The 27,069-nt window shown below is 45.1% G+C and overlaps 1 protein-coding gene across 2 annotated transcripts in view; it reads right to left on the bottom strand.

The window, feature by feature from the left end:
* Positions 1–4,223: 4,223 nt before the first annotated feature.
* lrch4 (leucine-rich repeats and calponin homology (CH) domain containing 4) overlaps positions 4,224–27,069 on the bottom strand; it is a 41,786-nt gene continuing 18,940 nt past the window's right edge. The window contains exons 2-18 of one of the 2 annotated variants that reach the window (XM_079295416.1): positions 24,208–24,352; positions 23,168–23,297; positions 22,933–23,038; positions 20,787–21,033; positions 19,594–19,690; positions 19,179–19,332; positions 18,955–19,040; positions 18,812–18,864; positions 15,838–15,990; positions 15,489–15,557; positions 15,241–15,295; positions 15,074–15,137; positions 12,786–12,887; positions 12,610–12,707; positions 12,350–12,487; positions 11,593–11,670; positions 4,224–4,511 (exon numbers count right to left, since the gene is read on the bottom strand). In XM_079295416.1, coding sequence (XP_079151542.1) covers positions 4,362–4,511; positions 11,593–11,670; positions 12,350–12,487; positions 12,610–12,707; positions 12,786–12,887; positions 15,074–15,137; positions 15,241–15,295; positions 15,489–15,557; positions 15,838–15,990; positions 18,812–18,864; positions 18,955–19,040; positions 19,179–19,332; positions 19,594–19,690; positions 20,787–21,033; positions 22,933–23,038; positions 23,168–23,297; positions 24,208–24,352 — 1,925 coding nt within the window. In that variant the 3' untranslated portion in view covers positions 4,224–4,361. Of the gene's footprint in view, positions 4,512–7,781; positions 10,750–11,592; positions 11,671–12,349; positions 12,488–12,609; positions 12,708–12,785; positions 12,888–15,073; positions 15,138–15,240; positions 15,296–15,488; positions 15,558–15,837; positions 15,991–18,811; positions 18,865–18,954; positions 19,041–19,178; positions 19,333–19,593; positions 19,691–20,786; positions 21,034–22,932; positions 23,039–23,167; positions 23,298–24,207; positions 24,353–27,069 lie in introns of those variants that run through there. The other variant, XM_079295415.1, reaches the window with a different exon arrangement.

Here is a 27,069-nt window from a genome sequence, read left to right as displayed (position 1 = left end):
TGTTTATACATCATAGTGAAGCTAACGGAGCCGCAGCGTGTTCTCTGCTGTAGACACTGAGCTGAAACCATGAGTCACATGCTGTTATTGCCTGTAAAACGTTTTCTCAAAGCTCATTTATTCCATTACATTGCCCCCAAATATAATATTTACTTCTACTTTTGATGGTAAACGTAGTAGTTAGTGATTCCTCTACGAGAACTCTGAGAACCTGCTGAACACACATTGTTTGCTTTCTTATTCTTGACTCGCATGCTTTTCATTTTCAGTTTTCTAATTACATTCTTATTCTTTCTAAAGTGTCTGTTTTGATTTCTGAAATATTGTATTACAATATTATTGATTAGTCGTAAAACTACTTTTTATTTTATAGATTTTACAAATCATTTCTAAAGATGCACACAATGATTTCAATGAAATGAAGTGAAGTTTTAAAATGTTGCACTTTTGATGATTCTAAAAGGCAAATATTGTTCTTTGCATTAGTTTTAGCTTGTGACAGTAAATGTGTTCCATACATTATGAAGCAGATGATTATCACAGATGTGGTCCTGCCAGCACACAGCGAGTCCCAGCACACAGCGAGTCACTGCCCACAGCGAGTCACTGCCCACAGCGAGTCACTGCCCACAGCGAGTCCCTGCACACAGCGAGTCCCTGCCCACAGCGAGTCCCTGCACACAGCGAGTCCCAGCACACAGCGAGTCACTGCCCACAGCGAGTCCCTGCACACAGCGAGTCCCAGCACACAGCGAGTCACTGCCCACAGCGAGTCCCTGCCCACAGCGAGTCCCTGCACACAGCGAGTCCCAGCACACAGCGAGTCACTGCCCACAGCGAGTCCCTGCCCACAGCGAGTCACTGCCCACAGCGAGTCCCTGCCCACAGCGAGTCCCTGCACACAACGAGTCACTGCCCACAACGAGTCCCTGCCCACAACGAGTCCCTGCCCACAACGAGTCCCTGCCCACAGCGAGTCACTGCCCACAGCGAGTCCCTGCCTACAGCGAGTCCCTGCACACAACGAGTCACTGCCCACAGCGAGTCCCTGCCCACAGCGAGTCCCTGCACACAGCGAGTCCCTGCACACAGCGAGTCCCAGCACACAACGAGTCCCTGCCCACAGCGAGTCCCTGCACACAGCGAGTCCCAGCACACAACGAGTCCCTGCCCACAGCGAGTCCCTGCACACAGCGAGTCCCTGCCCACAGCGAGTCCCTGCACACAGCGAGTCCCTGCCCACAGCGAGTCCCTGCACACAGCGAGTCCCTGCACACAGCGAGTCCCAGCACACAACGAGTCCCTGCTCACAGCGAGTCCCTGCACACAGCGAGTCCCAGCACACAGCGAGTCCCAGCCCACAACGAGTCCCAGCACACGGACTCATACACCAAGTGGATCACAGTGTGGAAACAGACTCAACCAGGAGCCTATGTTTTATCAGTAGCTTCCCCATCTAACAGTCACCTTCTCAGCCTCGTCTCACCGCAGGCAGATGGAGCAGGACGGATCAGCTGCTGGCTGATATCCATCTCTGTCGGAGCGTGGGGGTTCATACCCATCTTCAATTACATCCCATAAATGTCAGGCTGCCTCTTCAGTCGGTTAGCGGTGGGCCTCGCGGGGGCATCTGCTGGGACGTGACAGGAATTGGACCGGCAACATTTCCATGCACAAGTACGAGCATTCATTAAGTGTGTGTCGTATCAGGAAGTGAGACGATAAGCCGGTAGCAGACGGTCCTCTAAGGCGGAGCGGTATAGAGCAATTAAGATGATAGTCAATTAGGCCATGCTGCTAATTGACTTGTGATTAAAGCCAGAGCTGATTAATAAAAGGGAGGCCGCTCTCTTCTTCTGGGCCTTGAGGGAGGAGGTGTGACAGAGAGCCTGTATGTGACGATGCATAGAAATAATCAGGAATGGCCGGCTGCTTGTATCAAGTCGTGCTGGATAGTTCAGGTTCACCCAGGTTATCTGCTCCTCCACACTCAGTGCACTACAGTACTGACATGACATCTTAAAAGCTCAGCAACATCTGTGGCTCGTGGAGAGCAGGGCCGTCCTTCAATCAGAGGGTCGGCGTTTCGATCCCCGGCTCCGCATGTCGCATGTCGCATGACACTAAACCCCAAAATGTCTCCCGTAGCTGCGCCTACGGTGTGTGAATGTGATATGATCTGAATAGTAAGTCTGCTAAATGACTAATGTAATGTTACATTCCTTCCTGGAAATAGTGTAACCTAATAGTGGAGAGCGGGGTCAGTTGGGACACCAAATAACCTTCCATCACTCACAGACTACCTGATAGTTTGATCCCTGAGCAACCACAGTTGCCCCCAAATGTTGCTGAACCTTTAAAATGTCATGTTAGTGCACTGAGTGAGGGGGAGTGGTGAACCTGAACTATCAAGCACATGACTTGATACAAATACAGCGGTATGCTCACAATTTGTCAAGTATTTAGAGCCAAAAGTGAAAGTCATAATTTTGTTAAATGTACAGGGAAAGCATTTCACCAAAATTCTGACTCCCCAGGATGGTTGGGACAGTGGGTCGGTTCGGGTGGGACACCTTGTCCTGGGTTAAACATGTTCCATGTTTGACTCTGCTGAAAGACTTGAATGATGCACGAATGGAAGGTGAGTGTGTCTCTGCATATCATAAGGTCAGTGAGGAGTTGAACCAGACGCATCATGGCTGAATTCCTTCTTTCGAGCCTCAGGCTCTTGGAAGACATGGTGTCTTCAGACAGTAGGTCTATAAGGGTCCCTGTCCAGGGGAACATGCCGGACAGAGCTACTTCTCCTGTTCTTGCATTCTTTAAGCCTTCCTCACATGGAACCAGTACGACCCTCGGGTGACACGGCATTCACAGCTCTTGTTATTTTCTCCCATTCCGTGGCTTCAACCGGTTCCTACATTCTGCTGCTGATGCTGTTCTAAAGAAGAGATTTTCATTGAAGCAGGACTAAAATCTCCAAACTTCTAAAGTCCTTTTTATTCTTTTGTGCCATGTTCATGCCTATCTACACAGCCATCTGAAGTCAGGAGCGTCTGCTGAGCACCAACGACCGACAGCTTTGGGATAATGTTCTTTGTTGAAGCCCATTGAGACGTGTTTGATGCCTCAAGCACCACGGAGTCCTGTTGGCCTCCATTGTGTTGATGCCGATAGAGGTTAGTGAGAAAACATGTCTAACCCAAACATCATGTCCAACAGCGTTGAAAGACTCGGGAGAGAGCTGCAGCAGTTCCATCAGCAGTGTCCTGGTCCACAGCACGCTTCCTGCGGTGCATTCAATGGTTCTCTTCTTTTTTTCAACTCCAGCAGTTTCACGCTTCCTATGAATTGGACCATCAGTGTTGATGGGTGCCCAACTGCTGCAGTGGTGACTGCTCTAGAACGGGATGTTCCATTCCCCAGCTTGTACACTGAGGACGTCATGCTCCGCTTTGGCAGCACTGAGCGAGACACAGGTTGACTGGCTCACAGCTTTTACAGAAACAAACCTGTATTTCACAATCACCATGTCCAGAGCGGTCGTTTGTCTGCTGATAACTGCTGCTCCAGTGTTGGACATGCTGTCATGTTGTAGTCCACTGAGCTGTCCCTCTCGTTCATGTGCGGTTCTTTGGTACACACTAGCTCTGTCATTCTACTTTACCAAGAATTAAAGGAGTCGTTTTTGGGTAAATGCACTTAACTGCTACATTATTCATGATGCAGCGGAAGCAGATATTGTCTTTTTGATTCTGTGCATTCTCCTTGTCAAAAGCTGGCACCTACATCACCCACAATGCAATTCAACTGCAGACCGTTTGAGATCCAGGTGTGTTCTACTCAGCCATGAATTACACATATGACGTTTGTCAATTTGAAAGATGATTTTGCGCGTCGGCAAAGTTGCAAATTGATCATAGTTTTGTCTTCGTACCATTTGTTTTGTGTCGTTACTTCGGCTCGCTGGCTAACTGGGCTATGTCCATGCACGTTTTCTTACTTGATGTGTTCTTACGAGCTATGCTAGCTGTTTCCACCTGCCTCAAGTCTTTACGCTCAGCTAGGCTCCAGCTCTGTACTTGGCACCCATGAGACATGAGGCGGACATTGATCTCTGAGAGGAAGCTATTCCTTTAAGGTGCGTCATTAAATCTCTACTACGAGACATGAAAAGAGACACTGCAAGGCTTTGAAGTCATTTACACTCTTTTATTGTTCCCATGTATTTGATCTCTGGACACAGAAGGTCTACCTGGACAGTCCATTTAAGGAACATGTTAAATATGTTAAAAACAGACACTGGCCCTGAGACGGATCTCTTTGGTGTGATGCATCTTTGCAGATGCAGCTATGCTGTGCTAGCAATGTGTTGAGTCAGCAGACCCAGACGTTTCCGGTTTGGGGACCCGCTGGGAGCCGTTGGCCAGGTCCACCAACACTTGCACGGTCTGGGCCAGACGACTCAGCCCTTCGTCCTCCGTGATGAGTTGGGGGGAACACAAGGAATCCTGGAAAGGGACAAGGAAAGGAGTGAGCTGATCACAGGTAAGATTGGAACATGTGTTTCATGTTTTCATTCTCCTGATATCCTGGATGTGCTGATGTGGAAGCAGACATGATGAAGCTGCTGCCCAAAGACATGGAAACCAACCACTAACGCTTAGCTTGAATAGTACTCATGTCTGTTAGTTTGTGGTAAACCAAAGAAATGCAACTTCTATTTGGAATATGCACCATAAACCAAATTGAAATGGGTTCATAGGTTCAAAAAGGTTTTGAAAGAGGAAAAGCACGCAAGATTGAGAAATAATGCAGAAACCGTCGGTACTTTGGTGAAGATTCCTCAACAGATTTGCAATTAATCCGATTGTCAACATAACAAAAGGACTTATTGATGTGGCGCCTCAGAGTTGTCCTCATTGTCTGTTAGTTTTCAGCCGAAGGTGGTCGATCTGTTGAACTCAGGACAGAGCCAGGCTAGCCCTTTCCCCCTTTATGCTAAGCTAGGCTAAATACGCCCCTGACTCCAGCTTTGCATTTAAGGCGAGACTAACTTTTGCTTGTGATAAACATCACTGGATAATAATGTTCAAAAGAGCCACAGACTCGGCACATCATCTACTGTTGCTAATGTTAGCCTCCATGATCGCACAGATGCAACCCTGTTACCTGTAATACAGAGCAATGCTGCAATAGGCTGAACATAAAGACCCACCAGGTGGGGAAGGGTAAACTCTTTCATCAGACATGCTCAGTGGCGTTCTGTACACAGCATGTCCTCACAGTGGATATCAGGAAACATCCACACTATGGAGTGTTTACTGCCTCCAGGGCTGAAATGAAAATCTATTCAATCTGACTTACTTCTGCTTCCCCGTGGAACAAAGAAGCAGGCGCATGGGAATAAGAACCAGCACACTGACCTCGTAGAACAGGAGAGATGTGATGTTTGATGGAAAACAAGGATTCAAACCCTGGAGGTGTTGGTGTGGGTCAGATGGGCTCGAGTCCCATGGTTACCTGGGTCTGTTCTTCAAACCCAACTCAACTAATCCAGGCTAACTTGATGCTAGCCAGCTAAAGTGATTCTGCTAACTTGTTTCTTATGACCCATCGTTGTCACCATGACAACTATCGCCATTTTTTTAACTAGTCCGCAGCAAACCGTGCAACGTCCTACTACATGCTACTCCACTGCTATGGTCTACACACAGCACATTTAACGCTGAGTCACCACTGAAGCTAATCCCAACATCTTTGTATCTGATGCATCATCTCATTTATTTCGGTGTTTCACTGACAGATGGTCGTGGCTCCTCCAGTCTTACGCAGTAACTGATTTATAACGTGGAGATTTACACATCACTCAGTACAATGGGCTGCACTGCTGCATTCCTCAATGTGTGCAGAACTAAACAAAGTAACATCTCAACTTAAAGATGGACAACTGTTACACTAACATTTAAGTCACAGCTGGTCTTCAGCTCTCATTTCTTACATTCTAAAGCTGCTTCCTCATTTAGTACATCAGTCTGAACAAGAATGAATCAAGGACTTTTCATAAAACCTTTGTAATGGATGAGGCGTCACCCATCCGTCTGTTATGCATCGCTTTAGTTGCACTCACAGGGTGTCACACTAAACACTTCTGATGTTTCTCTTTTATGATGCTCTGATATGAATTAATCTTGAGGATCACATGTAGGTACATTGTTCTACCTTGCTGAGCATCTGTCTTTGTTGAGGGAACTCTTTTGACAGTCATGGTTGAAGTAGCTCCTCCATGAGCAGCTAACCCTTTGAAGTTGACGCTATTGTTTCTTTATCCGGAGATGTTTCCTCAAGATGAATCTGGATGTTTGTTGTCACACCCGCACGGCTGATACCGACAGATGAACTCGCTCACCCACAACATCACCCGGTACGATTACAGCGACATGTTCAATGCTGCCGACTCCGTCTTGACTTGACTTACACACGACATGTCAATAAGGACGCTCGCCTCACCGCTGCAGCGGTGTGCGAGAGCAGCAGGCGGGCTGCAGACATGCAGACAGGGAGAACCTGACGGCAGACAGCACTATTCACCCAGTGTCCCCCTGTGAAGGGTGCAGTATACAAACCCACCAGCTGATCGCTGCTGTTCTCTGACCTCGCCTCAACACACTCACCTGGTCCAACGTGGGCCAGCTGGAGGTTACCGTGGTAAACCTGCTGTTTGGAGAGCACACAAGCTTTTGAAGTGGTTCAAGCACAGAGGACGTCCGGGTATCTGCACACCTGCTCACCGTCTGACCACCTTTCATCAGTTTCAATGTGAAATTGATTCAAAGCTAAAGTGAAGTCAGAGTGAGCTGGTAGTCCTATCACATACTCAGCTCTGTGCTGACCGGAGCGGATGTGCACTCCACTAATTACTGCTGAATGTTGTGTATTTAAAGAATAAGTCTGCCGTTATTCTTGATTGGACTTAACGACAACAAATCCCATGAAAAGACCCAAACCAACCACGTGTTTGTCTGCCTCTTGCGGTCACGCGTGCACCCTGCCGGGGCTCTGAACACCTAAGCAGAGACCATGTGGGACTGAAGGAGCATCCACAGTGGCCCTCTTTTCTCTTGTAAAACCCAAACACGTCTTTGTGTGACTTTTCTCAGCTCATTGCTGCCCCCTTGTGTCTGGTGAGCAGAAAGCGATACACAGATACTGTATACAGTGAGGTGTGCAGTATGCTGTATAAGACTACTGTGTAAAATGAACCTCTTGGTGTTGTAACAGAGTCCTCTCTTCACCCCACATCTAAATGAGTTATGTTTATGTTGTGCTTTGCAATGTGGGAAAATGGGATCCTTTTCAAATCTATTCCTTTGCACCGGTCTGATTTAAATGTGTTATTACCGATGTAATAAAGGGAGAATTTGTGGCAGCAGGCTAACAATGGAGCTACATGGATAGAGACCACATGTTAGTAGATGCAGTTATTCTGCACATGGGATTTGTTGACAAGAAACATATCGAATATCACCAGACTTATCCTTTCATCTACTTTAGTTTAAAATCAAACGTGTCTTGACATGTTGAAAATAGTTCAATCAATAAATGAGATCGCTTCATATTTTACCGGTAACAGGGCAAACTCGACATCCTCTGAAAAGCATGAGACGCAGTTGAAAGCAAGTAAGGACCTTGAGTTGATTCTTTGTGTGGTCAGAAGACTGTGAGCAGCTGCAGATACCGGATCACATTGAAGCACAACAGCAGGCGAGCAGACAAACACACATGGTCAGAGATGGTTTTAATAAAGTCTTCACAGCGGGATGAACAAAACTTTACATGTAGATTTATATAAACTCAAAGAAATGATTCTCAGTAATACAACGGTGTCATATAAATATAAAATACAACTATTTCTGTTCCGCTAACATACTGAAGAATATAGCTTTGTCCAGCCAGCGAATGAATTACTGTTTGTTGTACAGTTTAATTTATAAAATATACATTTTGAATTGAAACGGTGTAACATTTCATTTTAACAGCAGGCTAATAAAAGACACTGACAGGAAACTTTTTACAGTGGACATTAAGGGCACAGTGTGCTGTGCACCTTAAACAAAGTGAGAACACTGGTCTGCATCTTCAACACGGCTTTTAGAAGTGTGGGGCCTCAACAGGTTATTTGTTTTAAAACTATTGAATGATGAAATGTTATTTCATCATCGTCTTATGTCCGTTTTGCTTGAGTTTTTATTACAACGTAAACATTTATTTCAAAAGTCTGTTTTATCATGTGGCATGTTTTCAAGCTCAACGATGATGCCAGTTAGCCTCTGTTAGCTAGAGCAACGACTCATTCATAAACTAGAGTAGATTTAGTGTCTTTAAATAAACACAGTACAGTTACAGTACATAACTGCCCTGTTTAACGAAGCTCAACAAGGCTGCACATGCTACACAGGTAGCCCCAACATATCTGTACTGTTGGTATATTGTTCCACAGCTACGAGGGAAAAGCCAATCAAAATGCAATTGTATGTTATTTCTTGATTTAATTGTCCGTAACATCTTGTAGCTGATGTGAATAAATCATGCTGGTCTTTACTAGATTAGAGTTTTAGTAGAAAGTCCTCGTGTCCCATTGTGGTTTTAACTGAGGCCTTAAGAGTAAAAACAATAAAAGATCTGAATGTTAAGGGCTTTGCTTATTGCTGGAAGCTTTTAAAGCCCAGATCAGTCCAAATAAGCATGCTGATCAGATTCAACGTGTGTTCCGTAGCAGACAGCGTGGTGGGAACAGCAGAGGCTCTGGTGCTCTGCCCACTGTGGAGCCTCCAGGGAACCTTTGAAACAATCAATGTTATTTTAACTCTGAATCATTGAATATTGATCTGATTTGCAGTGTGTGTGATTTAAAGCACATACACTGATTTCACAAAGCTAACCAGATTAGTGCCTCTGCTGCTTCACCTCTGAAACTAAAACCAAAAACAGAACAGATCAAATAAATTAAAAGCAATAATTTAATAGCCTGTAACATTTATACAAACATGAAGTCAGCTGGTCAAACGGACCGGCGACAACGACAAGAAAGACTTTACACACCTCCTGGGGGCGCTGTACCGTGTGGACACCTGAGGTGTGGAGGGAGACTGATGCAGTGACATCACCCCCCCACTTCTCACAGTTAGCATAGCAGACATGTACAAATAGGAGCGGTCAGTAAGAGGCACTGTGTCATCTGTCTCACTGTGATAGACAACTTGCATCGTCTCAAGGCTAAAATGACCGACAGTTCAGTCTGGGCTTGGTTCTCAGTGGTCTGCCTCCAAACACGCAGCGTGGAGTTAAACACGTCTCAGAGGCAGAGCTGCTGTTCACAGCTAAAGAACCGATCCACTCCACCACGTCTCAGATATCTACTCAGAACTCCGGTACGCTGCTTAAGTCGGCTGCTGACCTCCTGGAATTGATCATCTTTACCAATTCCATACACTAAAAAGTGTACTAATGTCAGGGAAGGTGGTCTGTAAACTGAAGGATGTTTACAGACAGTTGGGTGATGGTTCTGCTGTTTGTCGCCTTTTCTCTTCCAGATAGGTCTGACTAACCTGTGATCACCTGACTGCCCCGTTAGACCTTCATGGTGATGTTTCAGCACGGTGAGTACAATGTTATCAGAACCGCTTCAACTCATCTTTGTGAGTAAAACTCAAGTTTGTCATTTTCCCAGTGTACAGTGGTACATGCATAATACACATCAATCAAGCTTCTGATATACTATCAATGAGTCACAACTCAAAGTGTATGTGAGGGACAAACCCACAGAGAATAACCAGCAGCTTTAATAACTGGTTGCTGCTGTGACACGGCACAGACACACAGCGGAACATGTAGCACCTCGAGAGACGGAGGCCAGAGGGAACAACTCTGAATGAAAGAAGACAGCTCAGTTTCTGCTTCATCTTCATCAGGTGATGACATGTCAGATATTGTTGCACTGCCCCCTAGTGGTCAAGACAAATCAACTGATGCCCCTTTAAGTTGAACCACGCTCCGGTATGCACATCTCGTGCCTTCAGCTAACACATGAGCAGTGCACAGTCTAAGGCCAGCAGCTGACTACACAAACAACTAACTAGTCTCAATGTTAACAATACATCAACCCCATCAAGTATGTCATTTGGATCGGGGTCCTTTGCCCCGCCCAGTCATGTCTCAACCAATGAGAGCAGCTCTGCCTCAGACAGTAAAGCTCCCGCCTCCTCCAAACGTGCATTACAGGTGAAGGCTCAGGTAAGTCCTGTTCCTCTGCTCTCATGCAGTATCAGTGTAGTGCTTTCTATTCCTCTCAACGTGCTGTCGTGTATTCTTGGTTTGTTAAAAGGTGCTCGGCTACTTGCTCTATAATGGCTCAGACATCCAACCAGTGCAGCTGTGGAGAGTCAACACACTGTGGGAGCAGCTGTGTGTGTGTGTGAGAGTTCATCGCTCATGTGACTGTTAAAGGACTGCGCTGCTCCTCTAGAGCAGCAGGTGGCAGTAGAGGACGTAGAGCAGGGCCATGGCCGCACAGTAGAAGAGCAGGAAGTCTGTGGACAGCAGCGAGGAGGACGACCACGAAGGTGACGAGTGGCGGGGGGATCTGTCCTCTCCCGGCTCCCCCCCCCTGGTGGGCAGCAGCGCCGTCACACAGCGCAGCACAGCGGGCAGCTTACACAGAAGCACATCAGAGCACGCACACATGTCCGTCTGGACAGGAGACACACACACAGGAGGAAATACAAGGCGTTATATTAGGAGACAAGAGGGACGAAACAGAGTTAGGGTTGGACTGATCAGTGTGTTTTGAAGCCATCATCTGGCCCATACATCAGTCCAACCCTGACAGGAATAATGGAGCAACACAACTGAGCTTAAAGCACATGGACAATTCTATTCCAACGGACGAGTAGGGATGCCCCCCAAACCTGCTTCTAAAGGAGGAACAACCCGGAGGACTGATGCGGTCCAGTTAACTGCTGTCGCTACTTTAGAAGTTCTGGAGTGAGATGTCCTCGTCTCAAACCTCCTCTGTCTCTTTGTGCTTTACACACACACACACACACACACACACACACACACAATCTAAAGTGCAGCTACATTTGAGTCCAGTGGAGTCTGAGAACAAACTCAGTAAAACCTTAAACAGTGAGAGGAAGCAGCAGCAGCTCATCACAACATGTAGCCAACAAGCAGAACATCAACCTGTTCGTGGAGCAGCTAAGGTTCGTGATGATATACGCAGTTTGATCAGACGAACAGGATAATCAATGAAAGAGAATTGTTTAGCTAGGAATGTATTTGAAGGATTTTGGAACTTCTTGTATTGCTGCTCAAGAAAGTTTGTTTACACATAAAAGTAAGAAAGCGACATCTTTTCTAAATTGTCACAAAATAATCAAAAAGAAGCAACAAGAGTATCGATAAGGAAGCGAACCGATACTATGAGAAGCGTACTGGTAATGGTCCCCATCCCTACGTACGACCGTTGTGAAGCGTGCGTTGATGGAGGAACCGTGTGTTGCATGAGAACCCAATGAGACCGGTCTTTACCTCACTGACTCCCAGCTTGCGACAAGCAGCGATGAAGTTTTCCACATTGAGTCGACACTTTGCTGAGCTCAGTTTTGGCTGAAAATAATATAAAGAAACACATTTAGGGAACTTCATGAAGTGCAATGATTGATGAAATGCTTTGCGTAGTATGAATGGGGCAGTCTGCTTGATTTGATTGATTGGACGGTGTTTTGCTAACAGCTAACAGATGCTAACCGTCTAACAGACACTGCAGAGTAGATCACAGCCGCTCTGCTGCTTACAGATTGCGGAGTTAAATTTGGTGGTAAATTTGTATAAAGTCTCTTATATGAGGACTTCCAGCCGGTTGGCTGAGGAAGTTTCCTCAAAACTACTCCTCAATACTCAAAAAGCTCCTGGGACTCTCCTCCCAGCTACTGGGCAAAGGTGAAGCGAGTCTGTTGGATTACAAGCAACAGCCAGAGAGCAACACCCTGCTCTGCCTATTGTTCAGTGTAAACACATCTATCCTGTGCCTTTCTATTGGCCGTGGACCTCACTACATAAAGGCCTGGAGACAAAGCTGAGACGCTGGTGCTGACATCGGCATAGATTACAACGACAGCAGGGCTGTCGAGATCTGCACCTTCCAGGTGCTTATGGATTGGACTTTGATGTTTGTGTTACTTCTTTAACAGCCTCGTGAAAAATACAAGACTGAAGTGGAATCATTCAACAAACAAGTGATCATCACGCGAGGAAAGCTGACTAATCCTTGAAAGGATGGACTCACGACTGCCGGGGAGGGAATGTGGATGATTGACACGGAGCGGGGTCGGATCTGATTGACCAGCTGACAGAGGACGGTGCCGTTGCATAAGGCCTCGCCCAGGTCCTCCGGTAGAGTGATCTTCAGCCGGGACTCCAGAGTCTATAAACACACAACAGGAAATGTTGTCATACATTGTTTGTGAAGAGAATTACCTGAAAGTAAAGTCTGCCCTCAGAAAACCAGTGGCTCAGAGCAGCTTTTTGATTTGAAAGCAGGTTTACCTTGCGTAGTTGCGTGATGTCCGGTCTCTCTTCTTTAGGAGAACGCAGCATTGTGCGAGACTCACTTCTGCCGGACTCAGCGAGAGTAAACACTGACCCTGAGGAAAGACAATGGACAGTGTTGGAAGGTTTGAAGCACTGGAGGTGTGAAGCGCGTGCCTCGTGCTACTGGGTACCCGTGGGTTTGACGTTGCTGCGGGAGGAGGTGCGGAACAGGAAACTGTTGGGTCTCTGGGCCTGACCGGGTGGAGGGGACGTCTTCGGGGAGGAGGGGACGTCTGACAAACATGTAGGTCGGTGTTACAGATGCACTCACACATACGACATTGTTATAACCGTGACGTCAGACGACATGACGCAAGAAGTTTGAACCAGCATTGAGCAGTGAGGATGGGTTGAAAGCTCAGGGAAGAGCAACTAAGTGCACCTTAATGTTTCTCAGATCAACTCTTATCCTCAGAATAACACAACATGGAATGAAGTAGGTCTTTACCTTTTCAGCCAACGAAAAGAGAAAAACTGTGTAATGAAAGGCCATCAGAGAGCTGATCCTTAATAAGACTCACTACACAATGAACACATTCTAACGTATAGAAGGAACACCAAGTGAACCAACGAATCACCAGAACAAGCCAACCTTCAGTGCTGTAGTTTACAATCATCAAAACACACAACGTGACTCTTTTATGAGCTTCTCTTTTCAATTCCATCATTTTCCATTTGGGCATATCTCAGAGTGTATCTGTCCTCCTCAATAACAGCAGAGTAGAAAGATGATTATGTTTAAATCATCATCTTCTAGATTCCGCCTGAACTTTAAAGACAACATGAAAGTCTCTCGAGTGCTTTACATTGTGTTTCACCAGTGAGACGAAGGGAATCGTTGGTATTGAGACAGTTGGCGGTGACATCAGCGAATAAACAGCAGGCGGAAGACAGTAGGCTGAAGCCAGGGTAGGAAATTCACATTTTTTTGGGGGCAATTTTTGCCCCCACTGACTGACATCCAGGGGCATTTTCAAAAAATTGGGGGCATTTTTTGAAACTTGTGAAATAACATTTAACCTTTGTTCAAAATAATACATATACTTATTTATGCTTACAGTATATAAGCAAGTGTCATCAAATGGCAATAATAAGACTATTAGGCAGTAGTCTACAGATTCAAAGTGTTTTTTATTGTTATTATTAAATGTTTTAAACAACTATTAACAATTATTAAGTCAACGATGCCTTGATTACATAGACATCAGTCATTGTATGGAACTATTGAGAAAAAATATTTTTGTAGCACCTAAAATATTGTGATATTACCCATTTTTGTGCTGAACTTATGCATTAGTCATTGTGTGGAATTTTTGAGAAAAACATTTTTATAGCACCTTAAAAATTTTAATAATGTGCCATTTGAAGGTCCAAATTCAGTTCAGAGTTTTTACTTGGTAAAATATCTTAATTGACTGTCAGTCAGGTATTATTCATTTCCAGCAACCCTCAAATCAAAGAATAAAGACACTTTACACACAATTTAGGTGTATTTTCCCTTTAACTCACGAGATGCACGTAGCATGTTTTATACTTAATGTGAATATCATTCATTTAATCTAATTTCCATTATGCAATGTGTATACTTTGTTGGCATCTTATTCTGAAAACCGGATATTCGTCTGTCCGAAGAAACCGGATGTTGTCTCACGTTAATCTTTCCGTTAGCTTTCAAAGTCCTTCGCTCGCTCCCGATCTGTGCCGTTTAAATGCGTTTACCGTGAATGTCAGCATAGAGGTGCACTAACATGTAAGTGTCTGCTGAGTTGACCACAGTCTCGCAGTCACAGGTCTGATTAAGAAGCGCTCCATTTTTTTCGGGGGCATTTTTTGCCCCTCTCCTAGTGATATCAGGGGCAAAATGATATTTATTAGGGGCAGTTTTGCCCTTTGCCCTCGTGTATTTCCGACGCTGGTTGAAGCTAGTGACTGGATCTATACTACAGGTGTTCCTACAAATACACTTGTATGTAGTAAATAATACAGTAGCTCCTGTATTATGCAATGAAATAATAAAACCACTAAATGGAGCTTGGTGATCATGGGAGTTAGGACTCCATCAGTGTAACTCAGGAGGTCTTTACCACAGAGGTCTCCTCTCCAGAACAAACCAACCTCCTGATTAAAACTGATAACTCTGATGAAATCAGCTTCACTAAAAGTCATCGACGCCGTTTCGTGGACACAGGACGTCATGGGGCCGCGAACATTTGCTCATCTTGTTCCTCTGATAAACTCCAGAGGGGCAGTCCAGGGAACCGAACACCCGGGCCCCTCTTGCTGTGCGGTGACAGTGCTAAAATAAGTCTATTCTTTTTTAATGTTCCATATTATCCCTAAAAATAAACTAGACTAGCTTTAAAAGAGACACGTGTGTGTGTGTGTGTGTGTGTGTGTGTGTGTGTGTGTGTGTGTACACCTGTTCTGCTGTTGGAGCGTTGCAGAAGTGCATAAGGAGACACTGAGCTCATCTGATCAGCACTCTAATAAAGAAGGAAAACAATTCAGCAGGTCAACAATGGAAGCACAGTCCAGCTGTGGCGCTCTCAGCTCTGCTCACTGGAGGAATAAGGGGACACTACTCACTGCACAGCGCTGCCGGAGGCCTGAGTGGGAGCTGCTGTTCTCTGGAGAGGCACCACTAGGGGGAGACACACACCAACGATTGATCACGACAGAAAAACACTTTCTACACCCTCAAACCTCCGTCCATTTGTAATTCAGCACAGATTGAGGAAACGCCAGGATGAAGGAAGAGAGTAGAACTTGGAGAGTCACTCAAAGTCAAAGGTCTCTGTGTTGTCGCTGTGTGCTGTTTGAAAGGCCCTACTTACGCTGAGCTACTTCCTGTCTGTGGTGCAGTGGTCACATGACTTCCTGCTTTGGTGGAAGACTTCAGCAAACTGCAAAATTAGAGTTTTGACATGGAGAGCGTATAATTAGAGCTGCCAGACGTCTGACAGAGAGCTGATCCTTACTGTATGTATGAACACACTGCCTTACACATAAAGCTCATATTCACTGTTCTACTGATAGTCATGTGACCTGTGTCCAATGCATTCATACACTTCCTCTGGCATAGAGCATTGAAAGCTTCACAACACAGAGTTTACTGCTGACAAACGTTTCACAATACATTGTAATTTGAAATCGGCGCTGCATAAAGAATAAGGGAGTAGTGACCTGGCCTTCTCCCTCTGCTGCTGCTGACGCTCTCTCTCCTGCCAGATGAGGAGGGTGCCCGGTCTCCTCCGCTCCTCCAGGGTGGGGCTGGAGGGGGACAGGGGAGAGGAGGAGGCCGCTGATGGGGGGCCCACCTCCACATGGAGGCTGGACCTGGAGAAAGAGTTAGAGGACGCCAATAAGGCAAGGAGGAATTCCATATTGTGATACAAATATGAAACACGTCATTTGTTGAATTGGGCCAATCCTCATCACTCTGCCAACTCCACTCCTACTGTCACATGATGTCAGATTTTGAGGTATAAACTTGGTGAACCTGTTGCACCTTCCAGGAGTGAAATACCAAATATTATCGGTTAACTCAGAGTTACTGTTGTCTGATTAGACTGACAGCAAACAACCCAATCACAGCCTCAAACCATTGGCAACAAAGTAGCACAGCTATGGAAATGGCTGTTATAGGGTTATGGTGGTAAGTCACAATGAAGCACTTTGTCCTGAGACACACTGCCGGTTTTACCAGTACAACGTTTAGACAAAACCAAACTAGTTATAGAACCTACAGCTTATTACAGAGCTGTCGAAATTTGGAAGTGCGCTGTCAATCTGTTCTTCCTAAAGGTACAGCACATTCATCTCAATCATACCTATTCTTTATTTTCCCACATTCATGTGAGAGCCCTCCCCCTCTCTTCTAGTGCTATTCTATTCGTCTTAGAACAGTAAATAGTAGATTTGTGATATGTTTGTTCACATTGTCTTTGAGCAACTTGGGTCAATCCTGGGAGCCTTCCTGCTTTAACTGTATGACATTTCATACCAGTAAAATATCTGAAGAAATGTCTGACCAGAGTTTGATAACCACCTATCAAGACCCCAACGTGTCCCTCTTATAGATGCGCACATCTTCTCTCCTTTTCATACCCAGAGGAAGGTTTTCCAAGAGCTAACGTCACAGTGCTGCTGAACATGATGGGTGTCTCATATATCTATGGACATCTTCACTGAGGGACTCAGAGTGGCTGTGAATGTCTTCATATTAGTTGAGGTGAACCAGTAAAGGCTGTAAGACATAAAGGCAGGTCTTGTATCTTGAGAGTATGCTCTTCAATGTGGGTCCAGTAACATAGAGGTCTGTCTCACAAATACAGGCCCGGTAAAGCAAACCTGCTCTTTACAAAAGGCCTTCTGATGTTCTCAGCACCTTACATTCCACTATTCAACAGATGAAAACAAGGAGTTGTACTTTTTCTTTAAAGGATTTGAGGAGTCCAACTGGCATGGACTGAAAGAGCAACATAACATTCATCTTCATCATACCCATTCTTATTATAGAGGTCTTTAACTCTTCATTGGGGGAAATCACAACAGAAAGCATCTTTACAATCAGGTTCAAAGTGCACTGTTGGGACCAGAGGCTCAGGTCAATATGAAACTATGTAGCAGATTACGTAACGATTGTGCATGAGGTGCATTCAGGTTCCAAGCACTTCAACAAGAAATGAGTACAAGAAAAAGACTCAAGTCTATTGAGATGATTTGATAGACTTGCATCTTTATTCTGAAGGCTGGTTTGTGTAAAATCAATGATTCATTCAAATGTAAAAGTCTGTTTAGAAAGTGCGTGTTGAATTTCCATTTTAGGTTTTTATTCTATTTCTAGGAATCCCAAAGGAACTGTTGGAGGAACATCCGTTTGTTCAAGCTGATTGTCCAGTGAAAGAGTAACAGCTGAACTAAGTCTTCCTCGGTCCAGTTCCCAGATCTAAACCATGTCTTTACTGAGGAGGTACTTTGAGAATAAAAGTCAAAGGTTTAGAATAAAACATGCTGCTTGTTGCTCCAGAAGCTGAGAACAATGGCTCTGTGTCACATATTAATGTGTAGCCAATGGCTGAGACTCTGAATCCCAACAATGTAGTTCTCTTGGTAACGGAACAACAGAGCAGCATGATACGAGCTGCCTGCTGGGCTTGTATTGAGATACAACAAGTCGTGTGAATATGCTTTTATCAGTCGGTATCACTGACGATGAGTTGGTACGCAGAGTATCTTATTCGTGCATTAAGGTGTCGATAGAGCTACAGGACCGACTGCGTACCAACGTGCACCATTGGAGACTGCAAGAGCTGTGGTTCCCTCACATTCAAGAAGCTGGAACCAGAGAAGCTCTTTTGTTCTTGATAAGTGACTGAAATCTAAACCATAAGCATGCATTTTCTCCACCAAGTAATGAACTAATAGTTTCACTTACAGTCCCTCTGACCAGCTTTGTTTCACATCAGCTTTCCAAAGATACACGAACATTTAGACAATGCCGTCATGTTGCCACATTGTAATGCATGTCTGGGCGAGTCGACGCGGTTAACTTCCCAAGAGAACAGCTCCCACAAACACTCAACATGCAGTTTGACGGGCACTGCAAGTTATGGGAACAGCAGTGTGTTGACTTCTCCCAGCTCTTCAAACACGCTGTGAAGCGACCATGTGAGAGAACCGGTGATAAAGCATCGTCTGTCTTCATCATGAGTACATAGCCTCAGTACATAGTTTCCAACCAGAGAAGCCAACACACTGCAGAGCTCCGATGAAGAATGGTGACAGAAAGAGGCAGAGTACAATTAAAGGTGGAAAGGAAATGCTTTTCAAATATATTGCATAGCATGATGGCACAAGAGCTGTGAACAGATGAGAGCTGGAAGGTCTTTAGCAGCTAACGCCAAACGTGTCACAGAAAGCTGAGACACTTCCCTTAAAGCCTTTTTATCCTCCTCTCTGAAGAGGATCAACACATTCAGAAAACAAATATTAACATTTCTTCGTTTATTACTTCAAACATATATTCCAATTTTTACTTTAAACCAATAAACCAAGCTTTAGAACAATATTATTACTATTGCTGCTTTGTGTTGTAAACGTCCTAAAAACAAAGCGTGCCCTACAAAGGGTCTGTGTTACAGGAGGCTTAACAAACCGTGTGCATGTTGTGTCCTGGGTGTGGGACGATGAAGAGCTCTCTTTCTGCTCCTGGAAGTCAATGACACAATCAGTAACCTTGTTCTGAGAGAGCACACAAGGCAAGATGTTGAGCAACACATCTGTGAGAATGAGTGGTACCAGAGGAGGTGCTGGATTCCTCCTGATCTCCTCTTCTTCTGTCACACTGCTGTCAATGAAGTCCACATGCCCAGCATCCCCATTCACTGCAAAGAGTAGAAGGCTCTTAAGACTTTCTCTATGTGCGAAAACAAATCTACGGGTTCAGAGAGACCTACACTTTGTACACAACAATACACTTAATGACATGGACTACAGATTAAAGCAGGTCTGTCCTTCCTCACCTTTGTGAGCTTCCAGAGGAGGTCCACTGTCCTCCTCCTCCTCTTCTTCTTCTTCTTCTTCTTCTTCCTCCTCCTCCTCCTCCTCCTCCAGGTTCCTCTGGTCTCTGCTGACCTCAGCCATGCGAAGGGACCGCTCTGAGAAGTCATCTGCTGACTGGACACAAAGACAGATCGGAGTCATTGATCTGCAGTAGGTTGTTAACACTATAGGATCAGTCGGCTGTATTTCTTTTGTATGGTTGTTTTTTCACTTGTGAGATACACATCTCCAACCGTTCATCAGCATCATCAGATCTTAAATGCAACATGAGTACAATCACATACTTCTGTGTGATCGACATATAATGAGATGTGGTCACTTGGGACACATATCAAGGCCGTGTAGAAATGACGGAGCAGTCTATAAGAGCTTCACCTCGTTCCCAGACCAGCGCTTGCTGCCGCTGTCGACACTGTTGAAGCCAGAATCCAGTCCTCCGAACTGACCTGTGAACAGCTCCTGGTCTGACAGACTGCAGGGAAACATGTGGAACACACATTAGGATAACACACACACACACGTTTTGTTTGCAGACCTGGTGGTTCATTGGTCCAAAGGGAAAAGACTGGTCTGGATCAGACTCAGAGCTCTACTGTCTAATAATCTCTCTGTCCTTGGTCCTGTCTATTACATGGAAGTGGCTCCCTGGGCAGCTCAAAGGGGTTCATTCAAGTTGACCAATATTTGCTAAACCCTGCTTCCTCTTTGTTAACCCTTTCACTGTCGTCACTCATCTTCCCTTTCCCTATTCTACATTTACTGTAACTCTTGCCATTCATCCTCTCACCTCATGGTCACTTTGTTCCTATTTTGGCAGAAGAGTGTGTGCATGTTGTGGTGGTGAAAAATAATTACCACAACACTATTATCCTTTAAAGACTAGCTGTAGCCGCTACCGCTATCAGTAGAAAAGCACTTCTGTCCAACTGTCACTTAAATAGATGTCAGCAATGCACCACGTTGCTGTTACCATCAACACTCTTTCTGCATTGTGTTGATGTTGTAGTCAGGTGTCAGCTACCTGCTTTACTGTCAAATAAAAAGGTACAACACCTAGAAGACTGAAGCCTCTTTAGTTTTACCATCACAGTCTGAAGCAGAATAGTGAGGACAAAGCACGAGCTCCCTTTGATTCCACAGCCTCTATAAACCCACTGAGGTGATATCACATGACTACACAGAGAGCCTCCATGAAACACGGTCCTACTCATAGTTCAACATTCTATGAAACAAGCTGACTTTCTCTCTTGCTGAGAGTGCGATGAGGCGATCTATATCAACGTATGTTAAGTAGAGCTCATGATACGGTTAGCCTAGCTTAGCATGAAGACTGGAAGCAGGGGGAAACAAACATGTACCTACCAACTCCTCTATAGCTCCCCATTAATACGTCGTATCTCAATCTCTCAATGGGTACACAAACATTAAAGTTCAGTGGTAGAACTATTTCTTGTTCATCCGCCCGGCACTTTCATGAAGCACATCCAGCTAGTTGCCAGACAGCTTGTTTCATTCTTTCTCCTACTCCTTGAGCATCTCCTCCTCCAGTTACTTGCTCCCTCCCTCACCAGCTGTTGAAGCCAGTGGGCCTCAGGTGCCTCTCCAGCTCCTCCTGGCTCCGCTTGCAGGCCTCCATGTTGAGGTACTTGAAGATGTGGTATTTGCCCTTGGAGCAGATCTGTGCAGGCGGCATTTGCAGCGGGTTGTTGTCCAGCAAGATGCTCTGGAGGTGCCGGAGGTGGCGGTAGCACAAGGGCACGTGGGAAATGCGGTTGCAGGACACATCGAGCCGGACGAGGGGGAGCTCGGATATTTCTGGGTGGTGCAAAGAGAAGGGAACGTTTCAGGCTCAGGGTCGTTTGGGCCTCAACTTGTTGACACTTAACAAAATCTTCATTTCTTTTACACATACCTAAAACCCTAAGATGACGACGACACTTGACTCTTCAACTCATTCCTGTGATTACACGTAAAAGAGTCGTGTGTCGGATTCAGGGGATCTATAGTGTGTTAATGACTTGGTGTATAATCACCTGAAACTGAGAACGCTTGTTTTCGTTTTGAATGAGCCCTTCATATCTACATAGGGGGCGGGGCCTCTTCACGGAGTCCGCCATGCTGCGCCACCATGTTTCTACAGTAGCCCACAAAGGACAAACCAAACACTGGCTCTCAAGTCTTTCCCGTTTCTATGCTACCTGAAGGCCACCGTAGTTCTCTACACACTTGGAAAGGAGGAGTAAGTGGAGGGCTATTCAGTTGGATGCAATCTGCAACCTCACCGCTAGATGCTACTAAAGCCTACACACTGCTCCTTTAAAAAGTGAAACTTTTCTTGTAGACAAATAACAGGTCTGTTCCAGTCAGTTTCTCACTTTCATTGTGTGTAGTCTTTAGTCGTTACCAAACATTTCATCCTTCCTGCAGTGTTAGGCACTGCCTGAGGAGGTCATCTACGATTCATAGAACAGTAGTTACATCCGTAACTCTCATTTTCACTTCCTCATAAAACCTTTGCAAAGTCAACTTTTTAAGTATTTTAAATTCTGCATTGTTAGAGTACATGTTAACTCACTTGCAATCTTCTTTTTTTCCCCTTTACTGGCTCTATGCTACATCTCGTTTGCATTACCACCACTTATTGATCAGTGGAAAAGTGTGAAACAATTGGCAGGAATGTGTGTGAATCCTACGATACAGACAAGAAGGGTAGATATCAGCAGCACTTCTGGAAACTACAGGTTACCTTTCAACTTCAACTTTAACTTTCTCAGGACAATTTGAATTGTGATTTCAACTTCTTCCAGTAATTGTTTTTCTACTTCCACTTTGACTTATGTCAGTATTTAAATGATTTGTAATGTTTCAGTAACTCCTGCACATGTTTCACATTGAAAGTCTTAAAGTCCTCTCCAGGTGGGCTGTTGGATGGAGAGGCTTGAGTTTCATTGACGGTAGCCGAACAGCGATAAACACAAAGCAGCAGAGTGGAGGCTCCTGACGTAATGAGTGGAAGTTTGCAGAGTAGAGAGCAGCCGTGCTGAGCCGTTGTTGTACAGGTAATTCCACCGCCCTTCATTTTAACACGCCTTTATTTGTATTTAAGGCTGAACACTTTATATTATTTTAAACACTATTTCAATCAAGTGTCAGGACAAACATGTCCATCATATTCTATAACACCTTACACTCTTCACTTTAACCAGTACACAGATTATAGAGACAGTTGTAATTTAACACTGGCTAGATCTCCATGTAGTAAATACTTACATCACACAACACAATTCAAACATCAACACATTTGAATTCATAAAAAGCTGTTGCCAGCATCTCCTGCCCACTGCTTCTTGTCTCACGTACATTTCCTCCTGATGAGGCACTAATGATGTAAGATCCATTAGACCTGCAGTCAGAAGAAGTTCAACACTTCTAATGTCAACAATCCATAGCTCACAATAATGATGTGATTACCATCTAACTTTTAGAGAGTCTACATTACGATCCATAATGTACAGAGAGCTATAAGCTGGTTCGGCTGTTAGTTAACTTCTTCTATTGCTGTGGATGCACTGATTCAATGATAAACTGTACTTCTCTGGACTAAGACACTGCTGAGGATTCTGGGGTTAGTTGGGTTGATAGAGCAGCAACATGAGCTGAGCTGGTCACTGGGGGTTCTAAAGAGATAACTAGAGCAGGTGGATGTGTCTTTACCTTCAGGCAAAGTGGTGAGCTGGTTCCTCCTCAGGTTCAAGTCCCTCAGACACTCTAGCTGGCCGAGCTCTGCTGGCAAACACTGCAGCTCGTTACAGCTGACATCCTGAGAGACAGAACACAGAGATCGCACACTAACCAATGACAGTATACCGTCTCTACTATGACGTCTTGATGAGGTCTATGCACAGAAAGATCGTGTTGATGAGTGTGTGTGTGTGTGTGTGCATCATACCAGCTGTCGGAGGTGTGTGAGGGAGTATATGGAGGCGGGCAGTGAACACAGCTTGTTGTTGCTGACTATGAGCACTCTCAGGAGGGGAAGCTGGAACACAGACGAGGGTAAACTGGACAGAAGATTACGACTGTGGAGACAAGAGCACAAAGTGAGGTCATTCAGGGGGCTCAGCGCTGTGGGCCGACCAACCGACCGACCGACCAACCCACTCACTCCAGATCACAAACTCAATCACAGTGAGCTGTCCTCACAGAGCGAGCCTATAGAGGATGTGCAGCTACATCTAGTCGTTGGTGTCTCTGTATCGTGCAGTACAGTTGCTGCCTGTATTATCAGCCACCTGGAGGACTTCTCTGGTCTCCTAGCAACAGTGTTGTAAGACGGTTTAGACAGGATTTGTGCAGCCTGTCTTCATCTCCACCATAAACTAACACTGAAGCTCAGATGCAGTTCTCGTGTGCTTTAGCGGCCTCGTGCACACTGTCAGTGTTGACAGATGTCTTTGTGGTGTGTTCAAGTACAACTTGTAAAGGATAATCACAATGTATTACAACTTGGGATTTATTCATGTGAGTTTTTACAGACCAACTTCCTGGTTAAACTTTGACCTACATTTTGGATGCACTAATTTTCAGCTTTTCCAAATAAAGTATAAAGTCTGCATGAGTCATTCGCTACCACCGCAGCAGACTACAGAGCAGGGAACCTGTCACAGCGCTGCGACTCAGCTGAATTACTCAGCTACAGAAAGCCCAATGATGACAAAACACTTCATAGGCTAGTATTGGTTCTTCTTGGTACCTTCATGTGGCTCAGTCTGGTTTTTTCTCATCATTCCGCCACAAACCCCCAAAAAACATACAGATTCTGAACTTAACTGCTGATGGAAATGATGGACTTTATCCACCAGAGGAGCTGAGGAGACGGCACCATCGGGGTGTGACAATGTTAGTTTGGGTGCGTCGGGTTCGTTTTTAGCAACACAAACAATAGAATAAGAAGAACAGACCTGCACCGTGAGCGTGGTGGGGCCTTACCTGAGGTTGAGGTAGGTGAGGGCCTGGAGGTTGCCCAGGCTGGAGGACAGTGAACGCATCCCATTGTGGTAAAGGCTCAGCGTCTCCAGAGAGATGAACTGACAAAGCTCCTCCGGCAGCTCACACAGCCGGTTCTTCGACAGATCTGACAAGATGAAAATGACCAAACGTTAGACATCAGTTCCTCTAGTGTTCACACTGATACCGCACAAAGTAAAGGAAGACATCTGTTAGGAGACACTAATGACTGAAAGAATAATGTTCAAGGTCTGCCGCTGAAACAGAGTTGCAGTCGCTTGATTTAGAAATGGGAATTACCAAAGAGCTCCTGAAAATGATAACTACAATTGTTTTGGGGCAGATTTTTGCAATACTACAATTTGATATTCAAACTCTTTTTGATTTCTGGAGCGGAATCTCTGGAACGTTCTGGAAATTCTTTAGATAGAATGAAGCTTGTTTAGTTTTTTAAAACTGAGATGCACGTGTGTTCCAGGGTGTTGCAGCTGTCCAACATGCACACCATGTGCTGTAATGTACGTCCCCACTTCCACCCATCGAAACTGTTGTTCCGTGACTAATTATATGCCAAAGAATGAGAGCTTTCACCAAAATGTGTAACAATGAATAAATCCCCTCAGTGCCAAAGACCAAACAAAGGACATGAGCAGACTCGGATTTACCTTGCACCAATTTAGAAATGTATTTTTTCAGAATAATTGGGATTCGATCGTAAATTAATTCTATCAACAATAATAAAATGTTTTTGAGTTCTCAGACCAATGATTACTGTGTTTATATATTCCTGGGTGAGACCAAAGATCATGTTCCTGCCTCGACTGAACAATAAAGTTTATTCTATTCACTATTCACTTGATTTCAGGCATGAATCACTTCAGACCTAAAAGTACAAAAGAAACATTCTCAAAGTTCGAATCCCGTCTCCATCCATTATTTGTTCAATAATCTCAGTTCATGCCACATCTTTTTTTCTCTTCCCGTTATTTTCTCAGGTTTTTTTTGTACGTCCATTTTTAATGACTCCACCTATACTAAGAGGCGTGACAGTGACCCATCCAATGAAATGGATTTGGGACGTACTATACATAATAGGCAGGTGTATATAGCTGGTGGGTTGCAGCAGCTAGCAGAGTGTCGCCATGTTTGGACATCAGCGTTGTGGTTGTGGTCCAGTTGATGGATTTCTTGTGGTCCTCCTGATCAAACAATGCTCCACATGCTCCCTGAGCCACGCCCACTTCTGAGCAATGGAATCCATGCACTATTTCTTATAATCCATTTTACTCTGTAAAACATCACTTCGCTAAAGGTTCTAACTGCTATTTCACTTATTAATGTTTTTAAATGACCTGGTTGATTTTGAACATCTCCCACCATCTTCTTTATTTTCTGTCCCACTATTTTCTTTCCTCTCTCCATCACAAATAGAATAGAATAGAATGTATACTATCTTTATCCCTTTAAGGGGGACATTTGTCTCTGCATTTGACCCATCCCTGTATATAGGGAGCAGTGGGCTGCCAATGACAGGCGCCCGGGGTTCAGTGTATTGCTCAGGGACACTTCGACACGTGACACATCCCAGTCGGGGATCGAACCGTGGACCTTCCGGTCCCCAGACGAACTCTTAACCCAGTGCGCCACGGTCGCCCCTAAATACCTTCCTCCTCCCAAACCTCCCCTATATCATAATGACTGAATTACTGAGCGTGCTCAGTATTGACCAGTCATCAACATATCCTCCTCTCTGCATCACTCGAGCTCTACTTCACGCCGTGTGACATAAAGGAAAAGTGAGCATTGTGCAGCAGACACAATGAAGCATCAATGGATGGTCTATAGAGCTTCAGTGATTCCAAAAAGCCCCATTAGCACGGAGCGCTCACTGGCAGCAGCATGAGACACCAGTCTGTCAATGGCAGACAGCCCAATGGCTGCTTATTGATTGCTGTTGGAAGCGGCAGGGCTGGAGGAGGCACTTCCTCTTTGTTGTAGCGTATACCTTGAACCTTAAACCCATGCCTAACAGAATTGGTGGCCCATATTTGGTCTCATTAAGTACAAAAATATAAGAACACACACACAAAAGTGGAACACCGCCTTTCCCTGCTGTCTTTATTTTTATTTTTTTTACCCAGGAGGCATTTCTGCCCAAACGTCCTGGTAGCTGTTGTAACAAAGCCAGACCGACTCACTACGAGCATCATGGGAGACGCATGTGCTGCAGAATGGACAGCGGGCTGCCATGAGAGAGCAGGACGCTGGCTTCAAACAGACTAGCTCTGTGGTTCAGAGTCGACTCCGTCAGCTCTACAAAGCCGCATGAAGAGGAGGAGGGCCAGCGGATCCTTCCGGTTAAAGAGCCGACTCACACTGGCCTCACTTTGTTTCAAAGTGGTCTACATCCAGCTGAGACATTCACAGCTGGCGTTACAGTAGTGACTAACCATATGCGATTACATGAGTCTTCAAACAGGGGATGGTTGTGGCTTTGTTCCCTCAGCTCAGAGCCTGGTTGATTTGTCATAACGCAGGGTGGGAAACACAAAGATACAGGCTACTTGTTAGAGGCTGAATCTATGGCCAGTTAAATGAGCGACCAAAACATTTCCAGGAACTGCCAACAAATAAGGGTGATGAAAACAGTCAGATGGGATTGAACCTTCAGGAAATAAATCCTGCAAGTGGACCTCGCATGACCCAATGACCCGCGCTCACATTTCACTGAATGCTGGTTGGATCTACACACGGGCCCTCTGACCGCTAACAGAGAACACCTGCTATTAGATCACTGATGAGGTGCTGCAACATGCTGAACACGTTTCAACCCACAGCAGTACA

The sequence above is a fragment of the Melanostigma gelatinosum genome (genome assembly GCF_949748355.1).
Source record: "Melanostigma gelatinosum genome assembly, chromosome: 23".
In the NCBI taxonomy this organism is placed as follows: domain Eukaryota; kingdom Metazoa; phylum Chordata; class Actinopteri; order Perciformes; family Zoarcidae; genus Melanostigma; species Melanostigma gelatinosum.
Note: the sequence above shows the minus strand (reverse complement) of the source record. Positions and strands in the feature narration are given on the sequence as shown.